This window comes from Poecilia formosa, unplaced genomic scaffold, assembly GCF_000485575.1.
Source record: "Poecilia formosa unplaced genomic scaffold, Poecilia_formosa-5.1.2 Scaffold16, whole genome shotgun sequence".
NCBI lineage: Eukaryota > Metazoa > Chordata > Actinopteri > Cyprinodontiformes > Poeciliidae > Poecilia > Poecilia formosa.
This window is the reverse complement of record NW_006799955.1, coordinates 1,162,333-1,174,311: the sequence shown is the minus strand read 5'-3', so window position 1 is coordinate 1,174,311 and position 11,979 is coordinate 1,162,333. Positions and strand designations below refer to the sequence as shown.

Below are 11,979 nucleotides of genomic sequence, written 5' to 3'. Positions count from 1 at the left end.
ACGAGATACGTATCACGTTTTAACGAGATACGTATCAGGTTTTAACGAGATAACTATCACGTTTTAACGAGATAACTATCACGTTTTAACGACATACGTATCACGTTTTAACGAGATACTATCACGTTTTAACGAGATACGTATCACGTTATAACGTGATAGCGCTCGAAATTTTTTTTTTCCTGCGTGATAGCAATGCGTTTCCGTAGTTTGTGCATTCACCTATTCACATATTTTTTCTTTGGAATGTGACACCACATTATTTATGATTTTTTTTCATTCACCATATCTAAAATCGTTTATGAATATGATCTAAAATGTTCGAAAGAAAATGAAGTCTTGGAACTGCGGGCATAATACGTCTGGGCAATGCTACGTGGCATGCTATTGGCTAACCAATCCAGGAGCGTCATTTGTTTTTCTTTGGTGGTGATTGGCTGTAGCCCAAAGAGAGGAGAGTTCAGGGTCTGCATCCTTCGAAGGACCCGTCGAAGACCGACGAGAATAAACGACGACCGGAAGAGAAAAACTGTGAATTCAGACAGGTCTAGCCTTCAGCTAGCTGTCTCGCTTCCACCGCAGCGTAACTCATGTTGCCTAGCAACCGTAACAGAGTCAAGGTTTGAATATTGAAAAAAAAAAAAAAAAAAAAAAAAAAACCGAGCCGTAGTTTGTTTTTCAGCTATATACTCCAGAAATCTGTATTATTCTTCACCTTTTGTAGTAAAGGCTGTTCTATAGTAAAAAATATAAAAAGTAAAATAAAAAATAAAAGTCTGCCAGTTTGATTCTAAAACTTCCAAACATGTGTAGCACATTTCTACAAGCAATGAATAAAATAAGTTATTCATTTTCAAATATAGCCTTCGGATTTCAGATAAGACATTACATTTAAATAAAACTATTATGTTTTAAGGCCTAATTTTAATCAATAAAATTAATTTTCTCAGGAATAGATTTAATACTTTAGTAACATTTAGTGTTTTACAACTAGAATTAGACTGAATAATATTAGTGTAATATCCACTCATTGGGGAAAGCTGGCGGTAGTTTTTAAAACGATGTGCCGGGAGTCAGGCGTTCTCTCTCGGTAAACCGAACCTGGAGCGCCCAGTCAGCTGACAGCTGGCAGTTGAATGTAGCTTTAAATACAGGATTAAATGAGTGATGTGTCTGGTACAATGAAAATAAGTTGTTTTGTTTTTTTTTGTAAATTTTCAAAGATATAGTTATGGTAGTTTTTAAAGATAGTATTTTTCTTTTTTTTTACTTCTGTTTTGCTTTGCATTCTGTTGTACTGTATTTTCTCTTGTTCATTTCTTGCACATTGGCTTTGTCTTCATTTTTTTTTATTTGCCCACACCTGTGTTCCAAGATGTGAATAGTCCTTTACCAGCGTTTTAGTCATCCCCCATACTCTACCTGAACTATAAGCCTTTCTTTGTTATCTGGTAGTCATTTCCTGCTTGTTCAAACAGGCTTTTTAGGATTTTATTTTTTATTGGGTATGTGTATTTACCAATGGTGCAACAGGTCATACGTGCCTCCTTTGGCAACTAATGTTTTAACACTTTATTTCTCTGACTTTACATTTAAAGGAGGTTGATTGAGTCCAATGAATAATATTGACCTGCACATTGGTTAGATCAAAGATTCTAATATTTTATTTTGAAGAGAAAGGTCCAAACAAGGATCAGAATCTCAGTCAATCTATAGTGTTATATAGAGGTTTAGGTTTTCAAGTAAAAATATTCAGAAAGTAGGATAGAACAAAATTACCATATATTGGTAAAAAAAAAAAAAAATGCAGATACAATTTTGTAAATGTTTGATTTGACCTCAAAATGTTTCTTACCTATTTACTAAACCATTGGAACTTTGCTGAGATCAACTATTGTAGCTAAGAGTTTAATACACAAATACTCTATTCTTACATTATAGTGTTTATATAAAAACTAATAATATCTCATATTTTTAATGTCCTTATTTCTGTCCCAATATTTCACACATTGGCCTCTGATACTTCAATGTGATGAAAGTAACACATATCTACTTAATTTAAATGTATCTTATTTCAGAAAATTTTGCAACATGTCCTATTTTCATTTATTGAGGTTCTGATTCCCCAAAGGGGACTTTTGAAAATATCCTCCCATAATGTCAACGTGAACTAACAAAGTTCTTTACATATGAAAATAAAAAAATAACTAGTTTTTAAATGAGTACAACACTCCCTTTTCCAGGCCTTATAAGATTACACATGAAGGCTACAAAATGTTTTGTAGCAATTGCCTTTTTTTTTCATATCCAAGTCTGAGATAAACAGATCAAACTGCAAAAGTGCAAATAGAGAAGGAACCCATGTCTGAAATAATACAATATGTCCCTGAACTCCAATAAATAAAGAAAACTGATATCCTTTCTGTCTATGCACTTTCATTGACCATGTTTCTGCTCCTGGGTCAAACCAAAATAACTTTAACTGACCTCCTTTTGGTGCATATGGTTTATTGACGTTTCAGAAAGGAGAAAAAAAATATTACAGGAAACTAAGCAGACTGAGCACATTATATCACTGGTGGTTTGTCAAAGTTGGCTAGAAAAATTTTCCAGAAGGGTATGGACTCATGCATAATCAGCTGAAAATGTCACGTGGACGACATGAAAGAGTTTGGTGTGAAAAGACAAAAACTGCAACACTTTGAAATCTCCTAGGCCAATATAGTAATAACAAAAATGACATGTAGTTTAGCTTTGTCTCAATTTTAACCAGTAACAATTCTATGTGACCAGACTTAAATCAACGTAGAAAATAGATTGAGTTTGATCAAATACATTCAAGATGTTTATTTTTTCTGAGGTAGACAGAACACGTCATTAGTGACCGCTGCAGCTGATCTGTATCAGCAGAAGGTGTACTTTGTATGCTTCAGAAGTATTTCAGACAGTTGAATAAAACTGTAGCTGAATCTTATCCCTCTGTTCTTCCATGCAGCCCAGACTCACCGCATTTCATGGAGGTCTGCTCACTGGATGGAAGATTTATTACGCTGGTGAGCACTGAAACGCAGACAGATTGGGAGAAGGTGGAGCAGTGCTTCTCTTGCAGCTGTCAAGGTAAGCTGTGTCATCAGTTTTGGTGAGAATGGGTCACCTGTTCCTACCCCCATTTTTGCCTCCCATGACTTATAGACATCTGTCAGATTCCTAATTATTTCTCCGTGGTGCAGTTCAAAAGAAAGCGGAGACTCTCCAGATGTGGCAAGATGAAATGTACAGGGACGCTGTCATGGTGTATTTGGAGGTAGGCTGCTCAAATCAAAAGATATCTGGGTTATGTAAACAAGTCAAGCAAAAGCGCATGCTTTTGTTCACATAAACATGCATGAATAAATAAGATCTGTATGCAATCCTCTGTATTTTGAGATCAATCGGTACTTTTTTTCTGTATTTATTCAGTTTTTAGTTCACTATAATCAAAATTACTCTCTTCCTAACAACAGTCTCCTTTTTTACCTTCCGCTTGAGTTACTGATGTAGATCGGTGATGTCCAAAGTGCAGCCCATGGACCATTTGCAGACCTTGGAATGAATTTTTGTGACCAGCGATTGCGATTCAACAATGATACAAATTTGCCCCACTTGTAAAAGCTGTTGATGCAGATGGACATTTAGTTTTAATTTTCAGGGCAAGATTTTCTCTGAAATTAGAAAATGAGATACACAATGTATGCATTGTACATCTTTTAATTACCAAATTGTTGTCATTTATGTTTAATTCGATAATTAGCAGAACCACACTCAAAGCAGGCTTCAGCACAGTTGTCTATTAAACCTATGCATCAAGCAAAACACATAAACCCAGAAAATATGTTGGAAATGTGTTTTATTAATGCAAATGGCAAAGATATTGTTTTTATTATTGTTTTTTTGGCTCCACAATGACCTACAAATAACCTTTTATATTAACATCAGACTGATTAGTTCATTGGATTTAAATATTAAATATCGAATGGGTAAAAATAAAGGTAATTGAAAATAAAAAAAGTGATTTTGCAATCTCAGTTATTAAAAATTCTTACAGCCTTGTGGCCTTGATTACTGTCAAGTGGCCCATGTTGCACAACGTTTGGACATCACTGATTCAGATTAGTTGTCATTTTTGATCAGCAATCAATGTGCGATTTTTTTGCTGAAGTTTTTTGTTTCACATTAGGATGCAGGAGAGGGGGAGTATGATGGTCTTCATCTGGGACTCCCTCGTGTCATAGCATGCAGGCGAGAGCCAAAGTTCGCTCCTCGTGTTTTCCAGGTGGTGCCAAGCAAATTTAGTGCTTAGAAAAAGCAGCTGCAGTCTCTTTTTTTGTTGTTGTTTTCCCTCAGTGATAGTGTGGAGGCTATAATATCAGAGGTGAAAGGTAATTGTGAATCTGTTCTTCTAGCTGGAGCTTCCAGGAATTAAGATTAGGAAGAAGAAAGTTCTTCGTAAAAAATCTTCTAGCAAACCTCTGTGTGAGTTCTGTCAGCAGAATCGGCGTTATCAGCGTTTACTGTCCCTTTCAATCATCAAATCACAGAAAGAGGAGGTCCTCTTAGACAGAGTGAGTGTGCCTTGTTTTACTTTACATCAATTCATTAGAAATGATTACACCGCAGATAACCTTTACAAAATGACAGGATCGCCTCATTTGTTGTTTGACAAGGTTCACTGGTGAGTAGCACCAGCAGTGGAAAAAATGAGGAAAAATAAAATAAATAAAAAAACTGTTGAAATTGTTTTATCCAGGACCTCTATTATGAGGAAGCTAAAGAATTTGAAGAAATCTTGCAAAAGGAAAAGGAGAGACTGGAACGGAAATACACTGGTATACCGTTTGAGGTGGATGAATGTATGTCTATGAACAGACAGGAGTGGGAGACTGAAGAAGAAGAACATAGAGGATTGTGAGTGGTACAGCACTCTCTTTATACTGCAATTCAATGGACGGTACTGTTTGCAGAGCATACAGAACCTTTTAAAAAATTATTAATCCTCACTTTTTTTTTATTCAGATTTTACCATGTTACAATCATAAACTTGAATGCATTTTTCGGAGAGTTGATGTGATAAGCCAACACAAAGTTATGATACATGGGTTTACATTTTTTTCAAGAGGGTGGGTGGCCTTTGCGGTGGGTATTCTGTGAAATCAACTTTTTCTGAGCTATACGTCACAATATATAATTCCCCATGGCAGGGCGTTCATAAACACTTGCAGATGCAAACCCCCTTCCTCACTCACTTCTGCCAGACTGGTGGAAGCAGCAGCAAGCAAACACCTGGTGGAAATGAGTATCTGCTGAGCTTCTCATGCAAACTGCTTCTCAGTCCCAAGCTCTTAAGAGCAGTTACAAACGGCATGATGGAGGGGCGTTGAGCTGAAGGGAGAGAGCGGGAGCTTTTTAAAGAGAACAGGGGGCAATTTCAAAGCAGTCAAATTGCAAAATGAAGTTATTACACATAACTTTCTTTCAAGTTACATGTGATAGGTTGCATCTCATAAACGCAGAGAAAACATCTAAACTTTTGGCTTTAATACTGCACCATAGAGATCCACAACTAATACTATTAATTTCCTCCACAAATTCAGCCTTTCTAAAAGAATGGCAAAAAAAAAAAAAAGCCATTTTGTTGGTTTAGCAAGAAAGACTGGCATTTTTCCACATCAGACCAATATTAGATGGTGACTGGATTATGCTGTTGTCAGAGTTGATAGATGGAGCTGAGCTGCCAGAGACTCAAAAACTTGAGACAGGCACCAGAGATTACATTTCCAACAGGACAATGATTTTTATACTTATAGAATTGAATGAGAATAGTTTTGATCAAAACACAATTTTGTGTTTGAACGGGCCAAAGTCTAGACCTAAATCTAGAAAAGGATCTGTAGCAGAGTTTGCCAATCCAATTTCAGTGAGATTAACCTTTTTTTGCAAAGAAGGACAGGCAAAAGTTTCAAAGCTGGTGCAAGTACACCCCCAAAAGACTGGCAGCTGTAACGTTAGCAAAAAGTGATTCAACAAAATATTAACTGAAAGGATGTTGAATAAAAATACACACTGACCATCTCAGATTTGTGTTTTTAAAAGGCAAAACTGTGCATCCTATTCCTTTGTTTCCACTACTATGCATTACTATGTGTTGATCTACCACAAAACATTATAAAGGCCGTCAAGTGATGGTAAATCTTTTACCACCGCCATGCAGTGGTTGCTGTTATTTTTTTACAGTATGCAGTAGTCGCTTATATTGCACTGTTACATCTATTGTGTAAACTATCTGGATTTTCTAATGTAGGATGAAACGTTTGCATCACCAGAGAAAAAGACGATTTGAGACCCCAGGTATACAAGTAAACTTCTTTAGAAAAAGAAGCCAACAAGATTCTGTGAAGCACGTTGCATACTAAACCTCTTACTAAAGAAATATAATGAATGGATGTTCCCCTTTTGTTGCTCAGGCACGTTTCCAATGTCAAAGGATGTAAGATACGACCTTCTTAGTTCTCCAGAGAAAACGCAGGGATCTAGCATTATTGTGTCAAGGTCGCAAGAAGAGCTAACTGATGAGCCAAGGGTATGTATGTTGTATGTATGCTACAGCTCTAGTCTTTCCAAAACTGTAATTGGTAACATTTTATTTGAAGGGGTGTGCATAAGGCTGACCCTTCATACACATGGCATAACACCTGTCATGAACATGAAGGAGTCTTTATGAATGTTTATGACTGTTGTCATGAAGTGTCATTCGGTAAATAATGACACTTTTAATGCAAAATCGCTCTAACAGTTGCATTGAAAGTCCATTAAAAATGCCAACTTTACATTAAATTATCATAATTTACAAAATCATGCAAAGTTGTCACTTTTACCGGACTTTTAATGCAACTTTTAGAGCAACTTTGCATTAAAAGTGTAATTATTTACCGAATGGCACTTCACACTCTAAAAAGTGTTTTTGGGCTGTAGTTCATCTTATGGACTTATTTACATTAATTTAACTTAATTCTTTTGCTTTTGCTATGACAACTTACTTTTTTGTGTTCATTCAACTCAAAACTTACAAATCTTTAACCTGAAGGAACTTTTCACTTTGACTTTACTTAAAACAATTGAGTTCAACGCCAGTTTTGTATCCTAAGTCTGACCAACTCAATTTATTATGATCATCCAACTCAATTTACTAAGTTCTTCCAACTCAGTTTGCTAAGTTTTTATAACTTAATTCATAAAGGGGTTTAACATGACAAATTTAAGTCATTCTTACTCAAATCATTTATTTTGTTCTAATAAACATTTAAAATCTCTTTGATTTAATTCTACAGAAAGTCAACTCAAACTTTTAAGAAGTTCCAAACTAAATTTAAATAATCTTTTTACAGTGTCATCTAAATACACAAATCTTTTCCTTAAATAACCTTTTTCACTTTGACTTTGAAATAATTCAGTGTCCCATGTCTGACACAATGACTCAAGCTTACAGGGACACATTGCCAGTAAGTGGCCATGGCTCTGTGGATAGAGCAGTCGCCTTGTAATCGGAAGGTTGTCAGTTCGATTCCAGCTTCCTCCTGCTGTATGTTAATGTGTCCCCTGGGTACTTAATGCCAAGTTGCCTAGCATCTGAACATTAAATACATGTGTGAATATGTGCTTTCAGTGGTCAAAAGTGTTATTTAAGTTTATTTACCATTTTTGAAGTAAACTAAATGATTTGAGTAAGACTGACTTAACAAATTGAGTTGGATGATTATAATATATTGAATTGGTTAAACTTAATAAATTTAGTTGGATAAACTTAATTGAATTGCTTGTTACCTACAGAAGCAATTCAATTAAGTTGGTTCAACTTTTTTCCTTTTAGAGTGCATGACAACTGTCAAAAACATTCATAAAGACTTCTTTATGTTCATGACAGGTGTTATGTCATGTTTATGGCAGTGTCATGTCAGTCTTATGCACACCCCTTCAAATAAAGTGTTATCCAGTAATTTGTGTCTAATCAAAAGTGAATTTGTGGGAAAAAAACAAAACAAAACAAAAAAAATCAAAATGAGGGAAAGGGCTAAATACGAATTTTGATTGTCATATTGTAAAATATTTAGAAAACTAAAACTGTGTATTGTGTTGCAGACAACCAGCGTAATACAGAAATTGTACAAAGAAGGGCCTGTTTTCCTGATCAAGTATGCCGATGGATCAGGTGGTGTTTTGTATCCTTTGCGTTCTGGTAAAAAAAAAAAAAAAAAAAAGGGAAAAGGAAAAGAAGATAAATTACCTATGAGAAAGAGTTTGTACATTGTTAATGGTTCTTAATAGGAAAAAAAAGTTATCCTTCTGGGAATCCAGCCATCGTAATAACCCCAGCAGAATATCCTCACTTCATTTATGTAATCCTTGAGGACAAGGACAAGAAGCCCAGAATGATAGGCATTTTCACACCTAAAGGCTGCGCTACGTGCTACCGTTCCAATGGATTGATATGGTAACTGTTTCTTGATTAATTATTTTGAAGCATAAATTAACTTCTACATAACTTCCAAAATGTGCTTTGCTGCCAACTTCTGCTGTGGTATCTTTACATGTAAACAGTCTGTTACAGAACAAATGCAGGTGAACAAAAAAGAAAAAAAAGAAAATGTGGCCAAAAAAAATATTTACATCTTCGATGGGTTACGGTTGTTGTACCGTTCCCTTATTCTTTCAAATCTGAGGGAATGACTTTTTATTATAATTTTATTCTTTTAAATCAATGAAAGCACATTCACGGGAACTGTATGTGGTTTGTTAACAATGAGGTTAGGGAGGTAAAAATCAAGATATCATCTAGTAACAAGTACTTTTGATCATGAAAGGATGTACCCAGATAATGTGTTACTTCTAAAACCCCCAAACCATACATGATTCACTCTCACTGGTGTTGTTAATCCTCTGATGTTTCTTTGGTGCTTAGTTGTAGCTCCAGCAGTGGGCTTTGGATTTTTCCGACTTTTCTTAAGAAGGGGTTTGGTGGTGGTCACACGTTTTGATTACTCAGCCACATTTGTCTCGATTCTTTGTGTGCTGCTAATTTGATTTGCATTATTAAAAGCGCAGCCACAAGTAGTGTTTCAAGTACAATGTCTTTATTGCCAAGCGATCAGTCAAGAAGTTACTCAAAATATGAATTGGAACGTAGGAATTTAGGTGAGCCTGCATGTGTCCAGTTCTTTCAACTCAGTGGTGATACGATGTTACCACGGAGGATAAAAGAGTGATTGACATAATCATTGACATTGTGATATTTGTGCTGAACTTCAGAGTAAAACTATAATTGTAAGGAATGTTTGTTCTGGCATTTGGTTAATAGTTACACATTTGAGAGATAGTCTGCTTTTTTTGTTCTGATTTTGCTTTTATATGTTCTTAAAGGTTGAACATAACCTCTAGTGGAGGTTTCTGCTTCGGGGAGACGGGCGAGTTGAGGAGGCGTTGGAACTGGCTGTATTTTGACCCACATGTGCACAACCTTCCATTCAAGCCCCTCATCTTCGCCATGGGGCCATGCATCTCTATCCACATACATTCACAAGAGTGTGTGTATGTTAACTTCATGTACAAGGAAAACCATGTGCGTTTCAGCGTTGGCTCGGAGCTCGAGGTGGGTCAGCACAGATGCAAAACACGTTGTACATGTTTTGATAAGGTGTTTTCTTCACTGTGAAATGTGTGATGAAGGCACAGCAGCCATGGCTTACTGATGAAAAAACAGTGCATTAAAAGAAAAAGTTGTTTTTTATCCTTCTTCTTTTTTTTGTTTTTAATCTTAAATACAGCTCACTTGCCCAGAAAGCCATGCACAGCTAGGCCAAAGCATTTTGGAGAGAGAAATCCAAATGCAGAAGACAAGGATTTACTGTCTGCTTGACCAGATGCAAACCTGCATGTCCCACCCGTTGGCAAACATGCAGAACATAAAGCCACATTACCGTTTCATCGCCCGGCTGGAGAAGCTTACCAAGCAAGTGGAAAAAAAGAAGGCACTTCAAAACACACAGCCCAGTGCAAATTAAAGGAGCAATACTAAACCCAGTTTATGATTTGTGACAGTGCCAGAGTTTACAGAATTTCAGTACGTTCAATCTTTTGAGGATCTTGTGTTTGTGTTTTTTTTTCTCCATAGTAACAAAAGCAAAAATGTCACCAATCACACAAATACATAAAAATCTATTGATTATGTATTAATTAATTTAATATGTTTAAAAAGCACAATTGTTTTTTTTTTTTATTGTTTAAAATACTGATTTTTTTTTCTGTTTTTTAAATGAAAAAGCAGTTGTCTTTTTATTTAATATCTGCCCATCTACATTCTACGTTCTGGATGAGACTCACCATTTTGCCATAACATGGCATTTTGTTTAACATAATAGTAAAGTTAAAACAAGATATTTACAAGTTAGTGTATAATATGTAAATACCACACACACTATACTTTATGGTATGTATGGTAGGAAATAATTTGCTCAATTAATTCCTGCTATCAATTTATCAAGTAATGCTCATTTCTACCACTTCTAGACAAAAGAAAGCTGCTGACAAAATTCACGTAACTCACAAATTGGTAAGCATCAAACAGCGTGCAGCTAACATTGGTTTTCTAATTATTTCTGTAACATGTTCCAGCGTAGAGTTGCACAAATTGACAAGCACGATGGCTTAATATGCAAGCAAGTCTTAACCGGAGTCAGGTGAGGTTCAGTTTATATTACAGCCGAGTCTTCAGTTTGAAAACATCAGTTCACATTTTTTAGAGAATAATCAATGTAAGGCACAAACTGAACAAGTGATCTCCTTACATGAGACAACTGTAAAAACCTGTCAAAACCGGTTTTGAGCTGCTTTTTACTGTGCTCAATCTGTTGCAATTTTACTTCAAAAGAAATCAGCAAAGACATAACCATAATGAGAAATTATTTTTCCATTTTCTTTGCTTAATAACCCAAATGTTTAATGCCCCTTTCCTTCATTGCTATGTTTGACTTTTAGTGGTTTTTTTTGTTGTTGTTTTTTTTTTATAAGAGATACCAACAATGTCTGTATTTCTCATCATAGAACAAAATGAAAACAGAGATTCTTTTGATGAATAAAAATGTTATTAACATCATATAATTTTATAAAACAGGCACGTCCTGAGTTTCAGCACACCAGGTTTTTTTGTCTCAATTTGTAATTATATTGTGACTAAAGATTCCAGTAAATTTGCACTGACAGATTAAGATTTTAAAAGATCAGCCTTAAATTAATTGTAGTGCGCTTTTAATTTGCCTGAAGTCATTGCTAACATTTGTTTCACTGTATTACGTTTTAGTTGTCTTGTTATAGGCAGACTACGGTGATAAGTCATTTCTATTAACAAGGCTGAAGTGTGAAAAACTCATTTTACAAGGAAGACAGATAAAAACCCTCTTGAATTAATATTGCTACGTCTTTAAAAGAAATAAAATGAAGTACCTGATTAAAAAAGGCAATTTTAGATGGAAAGAAGCTAAATATGAGCAATATCTCATTTAATTATTGCAGAACCAGTTTGACGAAATGCAACTGGCTTTTGTAAATGAATATTTTACATCACTCACTGAAAGATTGGTAATTAGTTTTCTTCCCAGACTCTTTAAATAATTAAGCTTACGCAAATACTGATGGTGAGCACATATACAGTAATGGTTAGAAAAAAGGACACCCTTGATAAGTTCAAGGATATGCATGTTTAAAAATGCTAACCTCAAGTGTGCAAAAACCACACACCATGTCATTATTTATTAAACAAAGATGAAGTCCAAATGAAAATGTTTCTGAAAAATTAAGTTCATCTCAAAAAAAAGCTAGAACTTAATTAGGGTGTGCTTTTTTCACAGCTGCACGACTTAACTCTAGAGGAAAATACATGAAAGGCACAGTCTT

At 35.3% G+C, this 11,979-nt stretch overlaps 2 protein-coding genes across 3 annotated transcripts in view; both read left to right on the top strand.

The window, feature by feature from the left end:
- The window catches only part of LOC107835633 (uncharacterized), a 12,872-nt gene extending 6,410 nt beyond the window's left edge, over positions 1 to 6,462 (top strand). Inside the window, exons 3-8 of one of the 2 annotated variants that reach the window (XM_016668722.1) lie at positions 2,993 to 3,117; positions 3,231 to 3,304; positions 4,217 to 4,312; positions 4,443 to 4,601; positions 4,787 to 4,944; positions 6,338 to 6,462. In XM_016668722.1, coding sequence (XP_016524208.1) covers positions 2,993 to 3,117; positions 3,231 to 3,304; positions 4,217 to 4,312; positions 4,443 to 4,601; positions 4,787 to 4,944; positions 6,338 to 6,449 — 724 coding nt within the window. In that variant the 3' untranslated portion in view covers positions 6,450 to 6,462. The remainder of the gene's footprint in view (positions 1 to 2,992; positions 3,118 to 3,230; positions 3,305 to 4,216; positions 4,313 to 4,442; positions 4,602 to 4,786; positions 4,945 to 6,337) is intronic. The other variant, XM_016668723.1, reaches the window with a different exon arrangement.
- Positions 6,463 to 6,491: 29 nt separating this feature from the next.
- LOC107835634 (glutamate-rich protein 6-like) lies at positions 6,492 to 10,106 on the top strand. Its single transcript, XM_016668725.1, has 5 exons — positions 6,492 to 6,616; positions 8,173 to 8,252; positions 8,369 to 8,524; positions 9,451 to 9,679; positions 9,855 to 10,106. The coding sequence occupies exons 1-5, from the start codon at positions 6,512 to 6,514 to the stop codon at positions 10,089 to 10,091; spliced, it is 807 nt and encodes a 268-aa protein (XP_016524211.1). The 5' UTR covers positions 6,492 to 6,511; the 3' UTR covers positions 10,092 to 10,106.
- Positions 10,107 to 11,979: the final 1,873 nt, after the last annotated feature.